The 19,851-nt window shown below is 43.8% G+C and overlaps 2 protein-coding genes across 4 annotated transcripts in view; both read right to left on the minus strand.

Moving 5' to 3' along the window:
* Positions 1-19,851, minus strand: part of LOC111870203 (transcription factor CP2) — a 193,325-nt gene that overhangs the window by 158,123 nt on the left and 15,351 nt on the right. The window lies entirely within an intron of this gene.
* LOC111870204 (probable inactive tRNA-specific adenosine deaminase-like protein 3) overlaps positions 151-19,851 on the minus strand; it is a 41,169-nt gene continuing 21,468 nt past the window's right edge. For both annotated transcript variants that reach the window (XM_023862299.2, XM_023862298.2), the window contains exon 3: positions 151-2,195. In XM_023862299.2, coding sequence (XP_023718067.1) covers positions 948-2,153 — 1,206 coding nt within the window. In that variant the 5' untranslated portion in view covers positions 2,154-2,195 and the 3' untranslated portion in view covers positions 151-947. The remainder of the gene's footprint in view (positions 2,196-19,851) is intronic.

The following is a 19,851-nucleotide window of genomic DNA, read 5'->3' on the forward strand; positions in this document are numbered from 1 at the left end:
ACACGTGGTCAGCGCAACGGATCCCCACGGCTGTTGTATTCTAGACCGGAGCCGCTATTTCCTTGAAATAGCTCCACAATTATCCTCACGAGACTGAGTGGACCCCGTTCCAGACCCACTACTTCTCAGAAAATATGGTAGCGCCGGGAATCGAACCCGGGACCTCTGCATCTATAGGCAGGAACTCTGACCACGAGACCACAGAGGCGATCTCTGTAACAAGCAAATTCGGTATTACCTGCGAAAAGCTTTCAGCTACATACTAGAAACTGTTTATTTGTTCGTGTAGCTTATGTTACGAGACTCGGTATCTCACACTACAGCGCAGAACAGTAGGCTGAGGGATGAATACCGAACTGGAAAAGATACGGAAGGAGAAGTATAATCTCAGAATTTGCCTGGAGGGCCTGTGGAAAACTACGAAGCTTAAATACGGTGAAGTCTACAGCTGTGCGGTGTTTAAATCAGTGCCACCAACGTCTGAAAACAGCATTTCGCTTCGCCGCCACAAAATAAATGTTGGCTGCACTACAACCAGAGAATCCCTGTGCTCATGAATGACTACTCTTGGCGAAATGTTACTGACAACGGCAATGTTGGTTGCAAGTTATGTATGCAACTGATGGCCTCCTTCTGAGTTGTCCATGGAAATCCGGCACGCCTCGATACTTATGAAACTTAATTATATACATTATCGGCAACGGATATTAAAGCCATACAAATATTATAAGTGGATGAGTTTGTTACAAACGGAAAAGCCTGCATAAACGAATCTTCTCTCTTTGTCACAGGATATTTTCGTGAAAAGCGGAACAGTTTTTCAGGGAACTTCTGGTTTTCATACTGCTTCCCAATATGTTGAGAACGTACATGTTAAAGAGTGCACTTACGTTACCTCTGAAGGGTTCTGCTTGAGTTCGAAAGCACGAAGAGTGCCAATACACTGCTCAAAAGTTCACGACTGAGTTCTTTGGGCATGTGGTTAGAATATTTTTACACTCGCTTTCCAAAATCCCCGCAAATACTTCATAGTGATGATTGAGACATTTCAGAGTGTTTAGTTTAATAGTTGTACCCAATGCCCCATGAGGACTTGGACAACCATAAAACACACGCCTAACTCTGCTGTGAACCATTGCCATGGCGCACATGACACATGGCTCCCTAGTTACATATACATCATATCCCGTACAGATGTAAGGACCTGTCTTCAGCACGGGATCACTGGAGCCAGGACTTCCATGACTGTACCTCGATCTGGCTTCCTCCTGTCCTCCGCTCGCACAATCAGACCCAACAACTTTCGAAGTTTGACTACTGACAGTTTCACAGCTGGAATGGCGTTTGGCCCCTTTCATTACCACTGGATCACTGATTACGTCTTGCATGTGTGCTTTACTTTTATATGATACATCATCTTTCAAAAAGTATTGTTTATCTCCTACAGTCCAGGCGCCCCCTCCGTGCGAATGTGACACCAGATCAATGGCTACCATAACAGCATGCTTTAAATGGTATCTACCTCTATCATCGTAACCTATGGCAATAATCTGTTTCTTTGCCGGATCTACCACCAGTGCTCCAACCCCAGCACCGCCAGATTCAGAACTATAGCGTGCAGCCTCCAAACACTTGGTCATATACTTTTGCTGCTCTAACCGGTCCGTATCATCAAACAACTTCCCACTAAGAACCTTCTCCAAGTATCTGTTTTCATGAAAGTTACAAGGCCATAATTTCATGGCCTCCTCATACTGACGACGGGTCCTCGGAGGGACTGCTGGTACTTGTAAACGCCTAGGTTCACAGCCAAGACCTGCGGTGTCTAGTCCCCAATCTTTCAGCTTCTGAAGGCAAATTTCGGGCGTTTCTTCTTCCGGAGCCAAATTAAGGATCATCCCCAGCTTCGAAACTCTCTTCAGATGCTGAAGAGATGGTATGGGACACAGAGCGTTAAGATCCCGGATCAGCCTAGACGTGTGTTTCGGATCCGTTACTTTGTCTACATAGACGTCAAGCAGCATCACTTTATCGGACATGACATCATCGTCAAGCACAGGTGTCACCTGCCACTTCCCCAGGGCTTCTTGCTCGTCATGCCGGTTTGTGTCACTATGAGATGAGGACTCTACCTTTCTTCGTTTGGAATGCATAGCTCTGTTACGAATCTTTTACGGAACTGCTCTCATTAAATCCTGGAAATGAAAGAAAAAAGCGGACACGAATATTACAAAAAAGAAGCCTGAACAGAAAACTTACGAATGTAAGGGAAATCTTAAGAACCGTCTATGCCATCTGACAAACTAATCCAACTTTCATAGACAGAATCAAAGGCACATTTGAAATTGGGCGAATTCCATGTAAATGGCTTAGGGAAGATAAAAGTGGGATGCAATTAATGTGTAGTGTTAGTGCTGCTGTGAAGGACGCGCCACAGTTCAAGAGGTTAGTCGCTGGCTTCCCACCGCGGCGGCCCCGGTTCAAACCCGGATCTGGTCAAGTGGGATTTGTTGTGGACAAAGTTCATTCCACAAAATTCTCCATCATCATAATCACCCGGGGCAGGCACAATAGGTCAATCAGAAGACGCCGTGCCGAGCGGATCCAAGTAGACTCCACTCCAGACTATGCGAATTTTAGTGCTGCTGTTTATTTCTGCACCAGTGACTGAAGGGTACGGGACACATTGGTAACTTCAAAGCGCAATTACAAGACGGGAATCTCGACCTATCCAGAAAATTAGGTAACAAGGGTAACGGCCCTCAGAATGTTCTACTAGATACGAGCCAGGAGGAAGCAGTACCTAGACACATCTTCGTAAGACACGAACGCTGGAATGGGGGGGGGGACAGTACGTCTGCACCAAACAATGTACACTAGATATTGGTATGAGACCGCCTCTGTGGTCTAGTGGTCACAGTTCCTGGCTACAGATCCAGAGGTCCGGGTTCGATTCCCGGGGCTACCAGACTTCCTAAGAAGTAGTGGGTCTGGAACGAGGTCCACTCAGCCTCGTGAGGATAACTGAGGAGCTATTTCAAGCAAGTAGGGCTCCGGTGTAGAAAACCGAAATTAACGTCCGTGGGGATTCGTTGGGCTGACAACGCGACATCCTCTATCCACTAAAGTTAGCACTAACTTCGCCGACAAGCGGCGGTCGCTCGGTCGGTATATTTCGCTTGCAGAATAAACCACGGAGTCTGTTTGTTTTTGATACTGGTATGAATTTGTACAAACAACTGCTTCACTACTCTTTCTAATTGTTGAAATCAATAATTATATACTTAACACCGAGTATTAAAAGCGTCCGCTGTTACTGCATACAATTTTAGGATTCCGAAAGATTTGACTTTTTAAATTCTTAGGCCATGTGTACTTCTAACAAATATGAAACATTTCAGCATAATAAATTGCGAAGTCAAGTACACTATCATTTATAATCAACACTACGAATATTTCGCACAGTGGTCGAGTTAGTATTTTCCATTTTATTGAAACTGCCTAGATAAGGGCTTTCAATTTATCACACTCAATTTCAGGATCCTATGCTGAATGATGTTGCGCATCTCCCACCTTACAATTTTGTACGGCCATAATGTTCAAAATATTACTGAAAATAAGTTTTAAAATGCCAAGATGGAGAAAATGGCATGATACTGGTACCAAATCTCGCCAAAATCGGTCAGCTGTGGATTATAATACTGACTGTCTGCATTCGCATCAAACAGCATGTGACTGGAGGAAACTGCACAAAGAGAATCTTGATAATATTAAAAAATATTACTGGGATGATCAAGTCAATAGGCGAGAGGAATCTAGCACGCATGGGGCAGGGGAGTATACAGAAAGTTTTGGTCAGAAACCATGAAAGGAAGAGACCACCTGGAACATCTTGGCATGGACAGGTAAAAATGTGAACGGTACTCCCACTGCTAGCCGGTCACGGTAGCCGAGCGGTCTAAGGCATGTACTGTCTTCGCTCGCTTGGAAACCGGGATCGTGAGTTCGAATCCCATTCAGGGCATGGATGTTTAGTTTGTGTGTTTGCGTTTTTCTGTGTTTGTGTACAGGCAGAGACCTTGCGACGAGCTGATCACCCGCCAAAGGAGTCCTACCGAATGTGTAAGATCTAGAAAAACCGAAGTGAACGCAGTTCATGGAGGTAGGCCTAGGCCCACTGGGGCTGTAGTGCCAAGGAAAAAAAAAACTCCCAGTGCTTAACTAATTAAGAACTACGTCCCGAACACGTATGTGGGAGTGGATGTAGACTCTTCACCTCGGCACTAGTTGCAGTTGAGTGGTCAGCTTCACGCCTCGGCTACTATAACTCTGGGGAAAGAGCCCTGGGTACTCACTGAATACGAGGCTAGGTTAGCCAGAGAACTGGTCTGGACGTGGAGAGGAGAAAAATCTCGCCCCTACCGGGACTCGAACTCCGACCCCTCGTCGTCTATCCCGTAGCCAGTCGCTATACCGACTGCTCTATCCCTATGCATACACAGGACATTAAAAAGAATATTAACGAAACAGGATGGAAGAAGAGCGAATTCAGTTAGACCAGGATAGGGTTCCACGGCGGCTACTGGGAATGTAATTAAACTTCCGGGTTCGACAAAATGCTGGGGATTTGTTCAGTAACTACGTGACTACTAGCTTTTAAAGAAGGATTCTGCGCATAAAGTTAACATATGAGTCGGCAAACGGACACACTGTCGGATTGAACACGGTGATTTCGTACAAGGAAGGAACGGTGAAGTGATCCATTCAGCGAACTTATGGTTAGAATTGCAGTCTGCAAGGAGAATTCGGCAAGAGAAACATTTATAATGTTACGGCCACGACAGAGGTTTTAAGAATAAAACAGGAATATGTGAGGAGAAACTAAAGACCTTCGGTATACGCAGGATCATGATATAGGGCTTAAGAATTAATAAGATACACATACAGATACCGATAATCCGATTCATGATGTAATCATTAACAGCTACAACCATTAACAAGCAAATAATAAAAAAAAGGGTCCCTTGTAACTGACTCGGCTGGTAAGAACACAGTGGCTAACAACGACACTTATTGCCTCTACCTCGGGCTAAAGAAAGTACGGTGACAAACATTCGCATAATAATAAACCTCCAGCCAAAATCACTTAATGACAGAACATGCACGAAAACACGACAACTCTACAAGCTGTCACGTGTATTAGTGACTACAGGCGAGGTTTGGATTGGTGAATAGATTTTCTGACCACTTAACAGGTCGTAAATTCAAACAACTACAAAACTGTTGTTGACTTCCACACTACAAATCACTCCACGCTGAAGTCTTCTCGGTCTGCTTTCAATAGTAGTTGCTAGGTAACAGATCTCAACACTGGTTATTGCTCGGCGACGCTTCCTGGGAGCGTCGCCGAGATGGAGATTCTTAAGTTTACGTGGTCACGCCGCTGTCAGCTGGACAACACTCCACAGCCATCTTCTCGGTCTCCCTTGCAGAGCCCAAATCTGGGCTAACTGCTCACTTGGAACTCCGGAACTCGACTATTCTCAAGTCAAAGTCAAAGTCAGATTGTGACTGATGGTCGGTCAGTCAGTCAGTCAGTAAATCTTGGTGTCGAGTCCCTCTCTGACGAGAGGACGGGTCTGCCTTTTGTATATGCTGCAGGCCCTTGCCAGCGCAGTCTTTCTCGGGTCAGAGTCCCTTGGTACTCGCGACCATATTTTACCGTCTCACATTTGAGACTTCCCTTTTCGTCACCTCCTACGACTTACAGGGTCAGGGTGGAGGTATTCGAACCCGCCTCCACACGGGTTGGTCACATTATCAACTGAACTCTTCTTTATAATCACTTTACACGGACCGAACAGAAAATGCCGTTTCCAACAAAACCATTACATCTGGTATAGCGCAAATACTAGTACCCAAATTTAGGTGAAGTTCATTTCACTAAATTATAATTATAATTTTAAACAGCGATTTAAGTTGGGCTGATCAAGTTAATTACGCGATGAAAGAAAGCCTGAAAGACACTTCATCTTACAATGCATATTCTTAAAAAGGGAAATAGTATAATTCAAATTTAGCCTACACATCTTTAGTGCGTCAGATTCTTGAATGTGGCGCGACGTACTGGAATCTTTACAGGAAGTGACAGATAAATGAGCCCAAACCGGGTGCAAAACATAGCGGCTAAATTTGCACATACAGAAATGATTCGAACTTGGAAACCTTGACACAGCGCAGAAAAGTACACGGGAGAACGACTTTGGAAGGCTATAGGTGACCGATTACAAAGACCATGCTATCTGAGCAGGGTCGATCATAATAGGAAAATTAGGAGCAGAAAAGAGATATCTGATAACATTCTTTTGTAAATAGGACCATCCAGCTCTGGAACCAAATACCTGCAGATGCTTTAGGGACTCTCTCCTGTAAACCAAGTGATTTTAGGAAAAGGGTTAGGAAAGTGATAAATAAGGCGAAGTGAAGGTGAAATGTGAGTGCATCAGTTCAGGATATCACGTATTTCATTACTGTTACTGTTTAGTGTAAAATACGCTCATTTTTATTAATATTCATTTATATAACTGTAGTTGTAATTGTATCTGTTGTCGCCGTAACTGTATTTGCATTGTATTCATTGTGTGTAGTGTGCCCTTTATTGTTTGTGTAGTTTTGTTTGAGCTTGGTGTGTTATTTTGTGTGCTGCGTTATTATATGTTGTTTCTTATTGTAGTACCACTGTCATCGGGTAAAAGCCCACTTGCAGTTAAAATAAATAATAAGAAGTGTTCTGCTAAACCACGAGTGAACCTGTTCAATGACGCTCACACAAAGAGGTACACTGTACGTGACAGTAAAAGCTGAGCGCTCACAAGGCAAAGTACAGTAAAAAGTGGCCGACGCAGTGTAAATATAAGATAAATAACACATCACATTTCTACAAGCATCGTTTCCGGAGGGACTCCAATTTCTCATACGTCACGTTCTTCTACAACTACCGTCAAAACTGTAAAAGCACACTAGCCACTGGCGTTACGTTTAACCATGAAACACACAACCAGCAACCTTGCATCTTGTAACCACCCAACAGCACGATTATATAGGAGAACCTCTATGTAAGCTATTACACAACTTGTAATTCGCTTAGTGGAGGGTTGAGCCCAGCTGGGTCCAATCGGCACGGCGGCCACTGATTGGCCTATTGTAGCCTGCCCCGGGTGAGTATGATGATGGAGAATTTGGTGGAATGAAGACTGGAAGGGGAAACCGAAGTACTCGGGGAAAACCCGCGTCATCGCCACTTTGTCCACCACAAATCCCACTTGATCAGACCCTGGATCGAACCCGGACCGCCGAGGTGGGAAGCCAGCGACTAACTGCTTGAGCTATGGCGCGGCCTTAAACAACTTGTAAGTTCGGCACATGGTCCGTGCCATAGCTCAGGCGGTTAGTCTCCGGCTACCCACAGCGGCGACCCGAGTTCGAGCCCAGATCAGGTAATTTGGGATTTGTGGTGGACAATGTGACAGTTTTTTTCCGAAAATTCGGTTTTCTCTGTCAATTCTCATTCCACCGACTGCTCCACGCTATATACTACCATAGATCTATCATCCGGGGCCAGTAAAACAGGCCAGTTAGTGTTCGCCGTACCAAGTGGACACAGTCTCACCCTACCCCAAGAAACTGGGGAGGAAAAAAAACGTATAAAAAGCAATCGCCCCTCCTCAAGCCATTTCAGAATCATTTAACAAAAAATAAGCCTTCCAGATGAGACTTTTACGAGTACAAATGAAGCTACATTTTCAGACAGAAGGAGAAGTGACGACAAACGGCAACAGGTAAATGAACACGAGATTAAAACAACAGCGAAGCGCTATGGGAAATGTGTCCAGTCCACTAGAGTCCTTCGCCTATATGTTAGGTAGGAAATGCCTGGAAAGTATGACTGGTTTCACATACTGATAAGCGATCCAAATAAACTCATCTCACAGCGGTGACTATGAAGACCAGGCTCTTCTGGGTTGTAGCGCCTTGTAGTCAGACGGGGGCCTGACGTCTCGGAGGAACGTATCGCCAAGACTTTGACTAGCCTACATCACGTCTGAGTTTCCACGAGCGGACAGCTCAGCTTGTCCCTTACTTCAGTTAGTTTCTTGCTTGGTTTACTTCTCGACCCTGAAGATGGAGGCGATATCTTCCTCCGAAAAGTCAGACTTTCTTCGGCTTTGAAATCGTTACAACCCAGAACACCGTAATCTTCAAAACCTAACGAGACCATTATCCTGACTGCTGAATTTAATTCCTGGAATGTCAATCGATATGGAATCCATAATCCATAGTCGCCTTATCGTTTTGTGGAATTAAGAAAAGATAAAAACAAGTAAAATTCTTGAAGAAATCAGTCTTCTGGGATTTGGCACCGTGTATATGTGGTGTTAACCGACGTTTCGGAGGAACGTATCGCCTCCATCTTCAGGGTAGAAGAAAAAATATATCTGCAAGCGAAGAGACCGTGACTGTCACAGTCTGCTTTTACCGGTTCTCACGGTCTCTTCGCTTGCAGATTTCTTGTATTTTTTCTTCTATCCTGAAGATGGAGACGATACGTCCCTCCGAAACGTCGGTTAACACCACATATACACGGTGCCAAATCCCAGAAGACTGCTTTCTTCATAGTCACCGCCGTGAAAGCCTCAAATCTTACAAAGTAAAATTCTTCTTGAACAATGTACACTGACTTCATCTGCACTACAGAACTGTCACGCTTATTCCCCGTTTAATTCTCTCTAATCTAAACATTTTCCACAATGGACTGAAGTTCCGGTTTTTATAGAACTTCAGAATAACTGGGAACAATTTCCTGCTACCAAGAAAATTTCGCGATATGTAAATATGCTGAATATATATCGATATCAAATCCTTTTACCCGTATAAAATCGCCACTATTTTACGATATCAACGGGCATTAATAAGTCATCGACTTTTACTGATTTAAACGCTGTTACTCAGGCTTACGCAAGCGTGAAAATAAACAACTGCTCAGGTGCACGTGACATCGAATTTTCAACCCAAGAAACCTGTCCGGAGTTCTGATTAAATTTCCTACTAAATACCCCTGTAAAAACCGTAAAAAATAACTGACTCTGGGTGTCGTCGGCCTCTTAGGAAAACATTTTTGGCAGTTCAGGCTGACCAGTGTTACATATTTCAGTGTTCAGTTATAAGCAAAGCAACACCGTTGTTACTGAACATAAAAACGTAATCAGGTAATACCGTGCTGAATTATATGAGTAGTGGTTGTAACCGCCCTCCTTTCACGAACTACCCTTGCATCAGCCTGGGTGGAGTGCATAAAAGAATGAAAACCCTCAGACAGGTTAGCGAATCTCCAGGGGCCTCCATATGACCACAACGTTTGATTGTGTCTTGCTACACACAAAACACGGTCGCATATTTCATTTGCAATTACTTAGCTCTGATAATATAGTGTCGAGGACCGCCTCTGTGGTCTAGTGGTCAGAGTTAACTGGCTACGGATCCAGAGGTCCTGTGTTAGATGCCCGGCGCTACCAGATTTTCTGAGAAGTAGTGGGTCTGGAACTGGGGCCACTCAGCCTCGTGAGGACAACTGAGGAGCTATTTGAATGGAAAACTAGCAGCTGCGGTCTAGAAACCCGAGATTAAACGACCCTGGGGACCGTTGCGCTGACCACGCGACACCCTAAATGTCGCTAAAGTTGGCACTAACTCCGTCGACAAGGGGTGGTCGCTCGGTCGGTATAGTTCGCTTGCGGACTAAAGCCAAGGAGTCTGTTGTTTTTGTAATACAGTATCGAGCTTTCGTATGGTGTCGTCCACCTCTTAAAATGTTTCACTTCTGGTCTTCTTGTTCGACTGTCGTTAACAGGCGGTACAGTGCAAAACGATCCATGTCGTGTCTTTGCTTCCATACCATTTAACTCGTACAAGATGCACTATGCAGAACCACAGCGGTGAATAACAGAAAATAGGTCAACGGAAACATACGAGTGTCATAACAGGTAATTTCACGTAACAGCAGGTTTAGAGTTCAATTTCCGAAAAAAAAATCCCGAACGAGAAGCGGGCTCTTTCGCGAGTATAGTAAAAGGTAAAGTAAAGTAAAATAAAGGAAAGTAAAGTAAAGTAAAGGTAAACTGTTTAATAAGAGTATGTTTCAGAGTAGTACAGTAATAGACTAAAGTTGTCCTTGACCTTAATTACGAAAAAAGACACGAGGACGTATGGGGGAGTGAAAGTATGGTTCCATCATTCTTGACCTCGGCACTAGACAGAGATGAGTGGTCAGCTTCCCGCCCCGGCCGCACTGTATTAAAAATGTGACGTCATTTTTAGAGCAGTCTAAACTGAATGAAGACTTTTTACTCTTTCTTAACTGCAATTGTGTTCTGGTCGATTACTGAATGTGTGTGCCATTTAACAATGCCATTAGCAACTTGAGTATACAGCGCCAAGTGGAAGGACGACGGATGAACTGGAAAGAATTACGAAGGAAGCGGTCATGGTCTAACGGAGGTAATATCGCGGCAATCGTCGAATTTGATTCGAAATGATATTAGTAACATCCATTCTGAGTGACCATTTCGAAAACCGCATTACTTACGGGAAAATTCTCTGGCAAAATATTACGATTTTCTCTATAACGTTTGTTCGAAACACTTTTCTCTCCAATGGGTACGAAACGGATACGTGCAGAAACGCAAGCCAGTCTTCATGTAAAGTCGTCATTAAACATGTCCGATATCAATGAAAACTCAAGCCGCTCGACAGTTTCTCGTAAACGTGTCTAAGTACCAAATTTCATGAAAATCAGTCCAGCAGCTCTCGAGTTGTTTCATGCGTACAGACGGGACGGATGAGTGGACCAACTTATCGAACTTAACAAGCGTTCCGTACGGTTCCGAACATGTCTAAGAATGTGTGACTGTAGTTTGCTTTTCAAAGATGGAAGAAACGATGTTAATCTTGATTTTCTTGTGTGATCTAGCCACAATCTGGAGGAAAATGTAAATTAAAATACGAACACAAGGTGTCAAGATAAATATCGGGTAAAAGTGAGACATGAACACAGTAGCGAACAGATTACATTACTATCATATCCATCCAGTAGCACCTGGGCAGGCAAATAAAGGACTTTATGAAAGGCTACAAACAAAAACGAACTCCGTGCCCTGTAGTCCGAAAGCGAACTATACCGACCGAGCGACCGCCACTTGTCGGCGAAGTAAGTGCCTACTTTAGCGGATAGAGGGTGTCAGGTGGTCAGCGCAACTGATCCTCACGTCCGTTAAACTCGGTTTTCTAGACCGGAGCCGTTATTTCCTTGAAACAGCTCCTCAAATACCCTCACGAGGCTGAGTGGACCCCGTTCCAGACGCACTATTTCTCAGATAGTCTGGTAGCATCGGGAATCAAACTCAGACCTCTGGATCTGCAGCCAGGAACTCTGACCACTAGACCACAGAGGCGGTCTTTATGAAGGGCTAGTCATGTGAAAAAAAGAGACGTATGCAGAATTTTGGTAGAGATATCCTTTGGGCAGTGAACACATGAAGATCGCCGGAAGAGGATATGGTAGGATGAGCTATTTACTGATCATCAAGGAATATGTTGGTGTTTAGTATTTGTGTCACATTACAAATAAAACATAAGTTATTGCCAACTGATTTCATGCTGTATGGAATAATGAGTGCTCCATCGGCCTCTTGAAGACGCGTTAGGTTTTCAGCAAGAGACAAGCATACTAGCTCGTATCTTCTCAGTGAAGGTCACTTTAATCAGCTAATAAAGCAGTGCGCAAACAAGTACAACTAAAAGCAGTCTGCAAGAAAATAATTCCATGCAGCCTTTCATAGTACAGTAAACATCAAGACCATGTCATTTTAACACCAAGTGACTGACGTTCTACACGACGGTTAAACACATTTTCACAAACAAATCAATGCCAAGTCAAAAAAACAGTCCTGTGGTTTCCATACTTGGAACAGCTTCGGTGTGACGGACAAGCTGGAAAATAATGCTTAACATCAATTCACCTGCAGCACACAAACTACGTTGAGAGATTCATCCCTCCCGTCATTTTAAATTTATACAGTAAGACCCCACTAATTCGACTAACTACCACAATCAGTGAAAGCCCGAATTACAAAAGTGCTACTGAATGGTAGCGTAGTTGGTTGATGCACTATTCGACAAGCCGGGAGGTCGCGGATTCGACTCCCGATTAGGTAACTGCATTTTTCAATTGATCTAATCCTTCCAGTAGCAGTATAGCCCTGGGGTCGGCTCACCCTCTAACAGAAATGAGTACCAGGTATTTTCCACGGGGTAGTAAGCGGCCGGCGCCTAAGGTTGAAAACCTTACCGCCAGCTGTGAGCCGACTGTTTAGAAACTGTGGGAGCCTCCAAGTCTCAGAACCCTATGGGCCTCCATGGCATGTTACCGGGATAGCTTTACTTTCACATTTTTCTACGAAATGGAAACACAATGATCGAGTTTGTTTATATATTTTTGTTGGAGGGTCAGAATCTTACATTTTCCTCTAACATTCAATTTAACAGACGGAAAATACACTATTAAAACAAGAAAATAAAAAGTAGGCATATTAACACACCAATACGCACTGTTCACGTAAACGTAAAAGGCTTTAAGTTATCTCTGCGTATCTACTCCCTCGCGGCCGATTTTCTAGATCTAGAATGCGTTCACTTTAAATCTCTTTTGAAATGACCTTGAAGTTCGACGCGAGTACTACATGTATCTACCGTCATCCATACTAGCGCTAGAAGCGGCAGCTTGTGACCATCAAGATTATAATGCGAAAAAAATGTCCGAATTAGTGAGGTTTCACTGTAATTCATTTTCATACAATATAATAAACTCAATTTACCACGGTCCTCCAAAAAATACAGATTTCATAACCAAGTAAATACTCAGTTTACTACATAATGGGAGTAATAAAAGTGATCCTGCCACGGTCGTACAGATACAAGTATGAAACATGCACCATGATCCATCTAAAATGGTACCCTAAAGGAAAAATTTCCGAGGAAGTATTTGAGAAAGTTCCGGCAGAATGTACTGCCATACGGCTCATTGTGCAGAGCAGTTAGGCAACATGTGAAGCAGTATCCCTAAGGCATACACACTTGGTATGAACACGTCTCAGGACGGTCAGGGTAACAATGGGCATATTGAAGAATTTTTCGAAGAGATCATTTCGAGGGATCGCCTCTGCAGTCTAGTGGTCAGACTTCCTGGCTACAAATCCAGGATTCCCGGGGTCGATTCCCGGCGCTACCAGACTTTCTGAGAAGTAGTGGGTCTGGAACGGGGTCCACTCAGCCCCGTGAAGATATCTGTGGAGCTGTTCAAAGAAATAGCGCCTTCTGTCTAGAAAACCGAAATTAACGGCCGTGGGGATTCGTTGCGCTGACCATGCGACACCCTCTATCCGCTAAAGTAGGCACTAACTTCGCCGACAAGCGGCTTTCGCTCAGTTGGTATAGTTCGCTTGCGGACTAAAGCCACATACTTTTTGTTCGAGGATCATTTCGAGGGGACTGTGGCCACCCAGGTACCCGAATCTAATACCCCGACTTCCTTGTGAGAATTTCTCAAAGAAAGGCTGTACGAAAATAACTCAAGAAACATATAACAATGGAAGGGAATGCTGGATTTGTCGTCGGCAGTATCATAGTGGAAACTTATACGTGTCTCTTCAAACAGAGGCGAGAGGCCTGACAAGTGCATTCGGAACGGAGGACACTTTCAGCGCACTCTGTGAATATCCACATCTGATTTAAGCATACAGGTACAAGACACGATATGACGTACAATATTTCCTAATTGAGTAAAGTTATAAATGCAACATTATGAAGCTGCGTATGCCAGATGAACTGAGAATTATCTAACGGCATGATGGCGAAGGTATAACGAAACGAAGAGAACTCCGTGGCCTGTAGTCCGCAAGCGAACTATGCCGACCGAGCGACCGCCACTTGTCGCTGAAGTTAGTGCCTACTTTAGCGGATAGAGGGTGTCACGTGGTCAGCGCAACGGATCCCCACGGCAGTTATTTTCTTGAAATAGCTCCTCAATTATCCTCACGAGGCTGAGTGGACCCCGTTCCAGACCCAGTACTTACCAGAAAACTCTGTAGAGCCGGGACCTCCGGATCTGTAGGCAGCAACTCTGACCACTAGACCACAGAAGCGGTCGAGGTATAACTAAACAGTGCGCAAAGTCGACAAACTACGACGTAACACTGAACGCACTCGGGTAGGTACTATGATACAAATGTAAGCATGATCACGGAGCTACGCACGTACAAAGCCTATGATCGATAAGCTGAGAAGATACAGTGAGCATGATCAAGGGAGCTGCGATGAAACGATGCTGCAAGCGTGGTTAAGGAGCTACGATGTAACAACGCACATGATCGCGGAACTACGACGAAAACAGGGCGACCTAGCGTTGAGGTACTGTACAACTACGCGCAAGGTGAGCAGGAACAACGAAACAATGCCCATTATCCAGGAGATATGATGCAACTATGAGCATGATCACGGTGCTACGACGTAACAACGCCCATTATACAACAGCACACTACATCTGATGTTCTTTATAAAAAAATCGATTATAGATTTATCATAGCGACAGAGTTTATATTTTTAAGATCGTTAAGAGAATTCTGAGACGGTCACAGTAGTCGCGCGGTCTAAGGCATGAACTGTCTTCGCTCGCTCAAACGCTATGATCGTGGGTTCGAACGCCACTCAACGCATGAATGTTTGGTGTGTCAGTGGGCGTCCGGGCGTTTATTCTGTGTTTAGGTAGCGGTCTTCCGACGAGCTCATGACTCGTCCCAGGAGTTCTACCGACTGTGTAAAAAAGATCACGAAACTGAAGAAGAGGCCAGAGCCCTGAATTACCTAGAAGAGCCACCGAAAAAAAAATAAAGAGAGCTATGAACGAAATATGAAATGAAAAGTGGTACCAAAGTTGCAAATAATGAACGAAAACATTACCTTACATCCACCATCACTCGAGGCACCCACTGATGAGAGTGTACAACACTCAATATCCAGTCTTTGATAATCGCACATTAAACACAGCGCCGTCACTCATTTCACACGGTATCTGCAGCTTTCCCAACATCTGTGCAACAACAGAACATCTTCTGCGTCTTAACTATCCGTTCAGCTCCTTCGAATTCACAGCGTTCTTCGTGAAAATAACACAATCCTCAGATCTCTTGTGCAAATGCCAAACGACTATCCAAGAAATTATCGCTCAGAAAGAAATAATTGTCATGGCGTAAATGTGTGTCACGCCCTTAACTCCTCTTTAAAATAGGTCTTATCTTTCCATAGTTTTAAATAATATGATTAAAAGTGACTTAAAACCATATGTGAAAATTAATCGTTCAAAAAATATATGATATATCCTACACAATTTTCCTAGAAACACCCTTTCACATGTGTAGAAACACCATTCCCGCTCGACTGTATAATAATACACTTCATCAATATCGGACAACTTTAGCATTCGTTCATGAATGCATTCTTGGATCCCTGAAGCATTGTTAGAAACACGGATTATTAAACCGGTCGATCATCACCTCCTCCCAAGACTGTGAAATATTCCTTTGCAAATTCTTGTTACTCTGCCAAACGTTAAGTCCTGAATTACACCGCACAGCGCTATCACTTGAAAGTCCGTCAAATGATCACTGCTACAAAACTTCATATCTCTGCAATACATAATCTAATGCTCACTCCACATCAGAGTCAATAACTTATCATTCTCCTATTAATGTCAGTTTATAATGATAAAGAAAATAAAGATTATTCCCTTATTTTGACCTCAGTCTAAGGATCCTTACTACGTAAATGAAGAATATGGGATGGAAAATGTTCCAAGACTTAACGCCTCGCTTGCAACATTAAGCAAAAAGTATAGTTCTGCAGTAAAGATACTGGTAAACAGAAGCCATGGGTCTTGTAAACAGGTAAATATTTAGATATGTATTTGGATGATGACGTCTTGTTGACACAGTTACTGTATCACTTTTCACTCTGTTCAACAACTTTGCAGATCCCACAGCAAAACCATGCATTTTCTGATACATACTCCACCAAATGGGTCATCTGGGCTCCTTCGTATTTGGGATACCGGCTATTGTATAAGAGATTGTTCACGGTGTCCTTCAGCCAATCCCGAAATATCTGCATACCTTCAATTAAACCAGTAATGCGATGTGTATTTGTAATCCAAAGATTAACTTCACAGATTTTAACACCACTCGTATACCTAATCGACGTTCCTAGTCCGTCAGAAAATGAACTTCGCGTATCAAATTACAATGATTAATCAATTACCATGCCAAAATATTTCCCAAAGTGTCCTAGTAACGGCTGCTTACTTTTAAAACATAGGCCTATACAAAATTACAGGTAAAATTTCAAGACATCAGACTGTATCGAGCTAATGCAGTTCCCAACCCAGAAGTTCGCAAGGCTGCTCTATCTGTAGTGTTAATAACAACGAGCTAAACATACCAAGATTCAGATGCTTCAAGTTGATGCGCATCACGAGTTTCCATCGATAATATCGATGGTCAACTTCACAGCAACGGATGGACAACTCACACGTAACGGAAACGGGCAAGCATGTGTACACGACATAACTTTTTCCAACGGTCGCTTGTAGCCGACCACTTACCTACATATTGAGCGTCCACTTACGGCCAAGGATTAACTGCCAGCATTGTGTAAAAGAACGATATGATGAGTGATGTGATAAGATATTTTATCATTGGAATGACTTTGAACTTGATATTAATTTAACGGACAAAAACATAAATACTGTGGCAAATAGACCCGCTGCTATTTTTTTTTATTGCTAGTGGGTGGGACTAAGTCCCTTGTACTGCGGCCACTTCTGGCCTATTGTACCAGCCCCAGATGGTAGGTGAGGGTGATTGTGGAGCAGTTGGTGGAATGAAGATTGGAAGGGGAAACCGAAGTACTCGGAGAAAACCTGCCCCAGCGCCAGTTTGTCCACCACAAATCCCACTTGACCAGACCCCGGGATCGAACCCGGGCCGCCGCGGTGGGGAACCAGCGACTAACCGCTTGAGCTATGGTGCGGCCTTAGACTCGCTGCTAAGCAATGATTATGTAAACGGCGACCGTTTGAGCAACGGCTCCGTAAATACGTTCCCACGACAAGGAATACGCATTCAACAATAAAGTTACTGTTAGAAATTGTGTTTTCTACGTGGTCTGTGCCGAGATGTTATAACCAGGCCAGTTGGAGCAACGAGTTTAGTTATGTCAAATGACTTACTACTGCAGACAGTGACTTCGACAAAAGACAGACCAGTCCTCTCGTCAGAGTGGGCGCCCCACAATAACAAGACCGAAACTGTCAAACAATAATAGGAGTAAATATCTGGTCATAAGCCCCAGATTGGCCTCTACACCAAGACTGACTGACTGTGACTTTGAAAACATGTTCAGTGTAAGTAGTATTACCCAGCGGCTAACGGCGTGAGCACAGAAGCTGAAGAATCTCCACAGCTGAGAGCTGTTATCAAGCAAAGACTAGAAAGGACTATAAAATACTGAGGCTTGGCGTATGCTGTAGGGATTTGTAAAGTGTGTAGATCAGGTATAGCGTTGGAACTGCTTGTAGTTCGAGTCGTGTGCATTACTGGTCAATAAATACATTCACCAATCCAAACCCAGTCTATAGTCATACCCTTAAATCGTGACAATACTGTTAAGACAGATATTAAAATTTGAAGGGAGTGTGGTCTAGAAGTAAGAGCACAGAAAACTACGAGTTCTGTAAACGTTCATTATTCATCAACAGAATGCAGGCTCCACATCATAACACCCAAATAGCTAACAGATCATTACAAAACAAGGATGCGTAAAATAACTTGGAACTACAGTTAAAAAAAAACTCCGTGGCCTGAAGTCCGAAAGCGAACTATACAGACCGAGCGACCGTCGCGAAACGTAAGCCAGTCTTCATGTAAAGTCGTCATTAAACATGTCCGATATCGATGAAAACCGACGCCGGTCGATAGTTTCTCGTAAACGTGTCCAAGTACTAAATTTCATGAATATCAGTGCAGCAGCTCTCGAGTTGTTTCATGCGTACAGACGGGACGGATGAGTGGACCAACTTATCGAACTTAACAAGCGTTCCGTACGGTTCCGAACGCGTCTAAGAACGCGTGACTGTAGTCTGCTTTTCAAAGATGGAAGAAACGATGTTAATCTTGACTTTCTTGTGTGATCTAGCCACAGCCTGCAGGAAAATGTAAATTAAAATACGAAGACAAGGTGTCAAGATAAATATCGGGTAAAACTGAGACATGAACACAGTAGCGAACAGATTACATTACTATCATTTCCATCCAGTAGCACCTGGGCAGGCAAATAAAGGATTTTACGAAAGGCTACAAACAAACAAAAACGAACTCCGTGGGCTGTAGTCCGAAAGCGAACTATACCGACCGAGCGACCGCCGCTTGTCGGCGAAGTTAGGGGCTACTTTAGCGGATAGAAGGTGTCGCGTGGTCAGCGCAACGCATCCTTACGTCCGTTAATCTCGGTTTTCTAGACCGGAGACGCTATTTCCTTGAAATAGCTCCCCAATTACTCTCACGAGGCTGAGTGGACCCCGTTCCAGACCCAGTACTTCTCAAAAAATCTGACAGCGCCGGGAATCTAACCCGGGACCTCTGGATCTGTAGGCAGGAACTCTGACCACTAGACCACAAAGGCGGTGGTAAAAGAAAGGGTAAAGTTATCCCTGTAACAGGCGGTGAAGGCCCATAGGGTTGTGATACGTCAAGGTTCCCAAATCTTCTAGACAATCGGCTCACAGATAGCGGTAAGGTTGTCAGCCTTACGCGAGGGCCGCCCTTTGCTCCCCGGGAAGATTCCTGGTACTTATTTCTCTTAGAGGCTGAGTCGTCCACATGGCCATAGTGCGACAGGAAGGATTAGGTAATTTGAGAAAAAAAAATCACCTCATCGGAACCCATGACCTTCCGGCTTGTAGCATAGTGCCTCAACCAACCACGCTATCGCGCATCATCAGCAAGATGACTGATTACTTTGCTGAAGACGAAAGGGCCAAAGAAACGGTGGTGTAAGTAAATCCATCGCACGTCTTTTGACATGGATATATGGTGTACTCGTAATGGAGCGGTAGCCAAGAAGGGCAAAGTAGCAGGAAGCGAATGACAGAAATGTATGCGCCTGCGAAGAGTCGCTAGATGAAGCAGTAGAGCTGTACGCATATGCTCTGTAACTAACTGCATGGAGCAAGGGCCTAGCTGAAAAGTGAACAGTAAGGTTAAATTAAAAATACGACGCCGTCACAGCAAAGCAACAGTTTTCACACACAACAGTATACGTCCCATGATGGCTATTTGGGCCGAAACATGTAGTGTAGAATAAACAATAAGAGACAAAATAGTCTCGGGGAGTGAATTCAATATATGTACGGAGTTGCACAGAGAAGGTCAAGTGAAAAACATACTAAAGGGTGATTCTAAATTATTGTCGGGGGTTCCGTGGCCTATAATTTTCAAACCAGAAACAACAAAATAAAACTGCTCACGGAATATGAAAGTGAAACTCAGAAAGTGTTATCTGGCAATGCTGTAACTTTCTGAGTTATACTTTCGTATTCCGTAAGTAGCTTTACTGCTATTCCCGTTTTGAAAAATACAGGCCACGGTAACGTTGACAATAATTTAGAATCAGTCCACATTATCTAAACGC

The sequence above is a fragment of the Cryptotermes secundus genome, unplaced genomic scaffold (assembly GCF_002891405.2).
Source record: "Cryptotermes secundus unplaced genomic scaffold, Csec_1.0 scaffold1182, whole genome shotgun sequence".
Lineage (NCBI taxonomy): Eukaryota > Metazoa > Arthropoda > Insecta > Blattodea > Kalotermitidae > Cryptotermes > Cryptotermes secundus.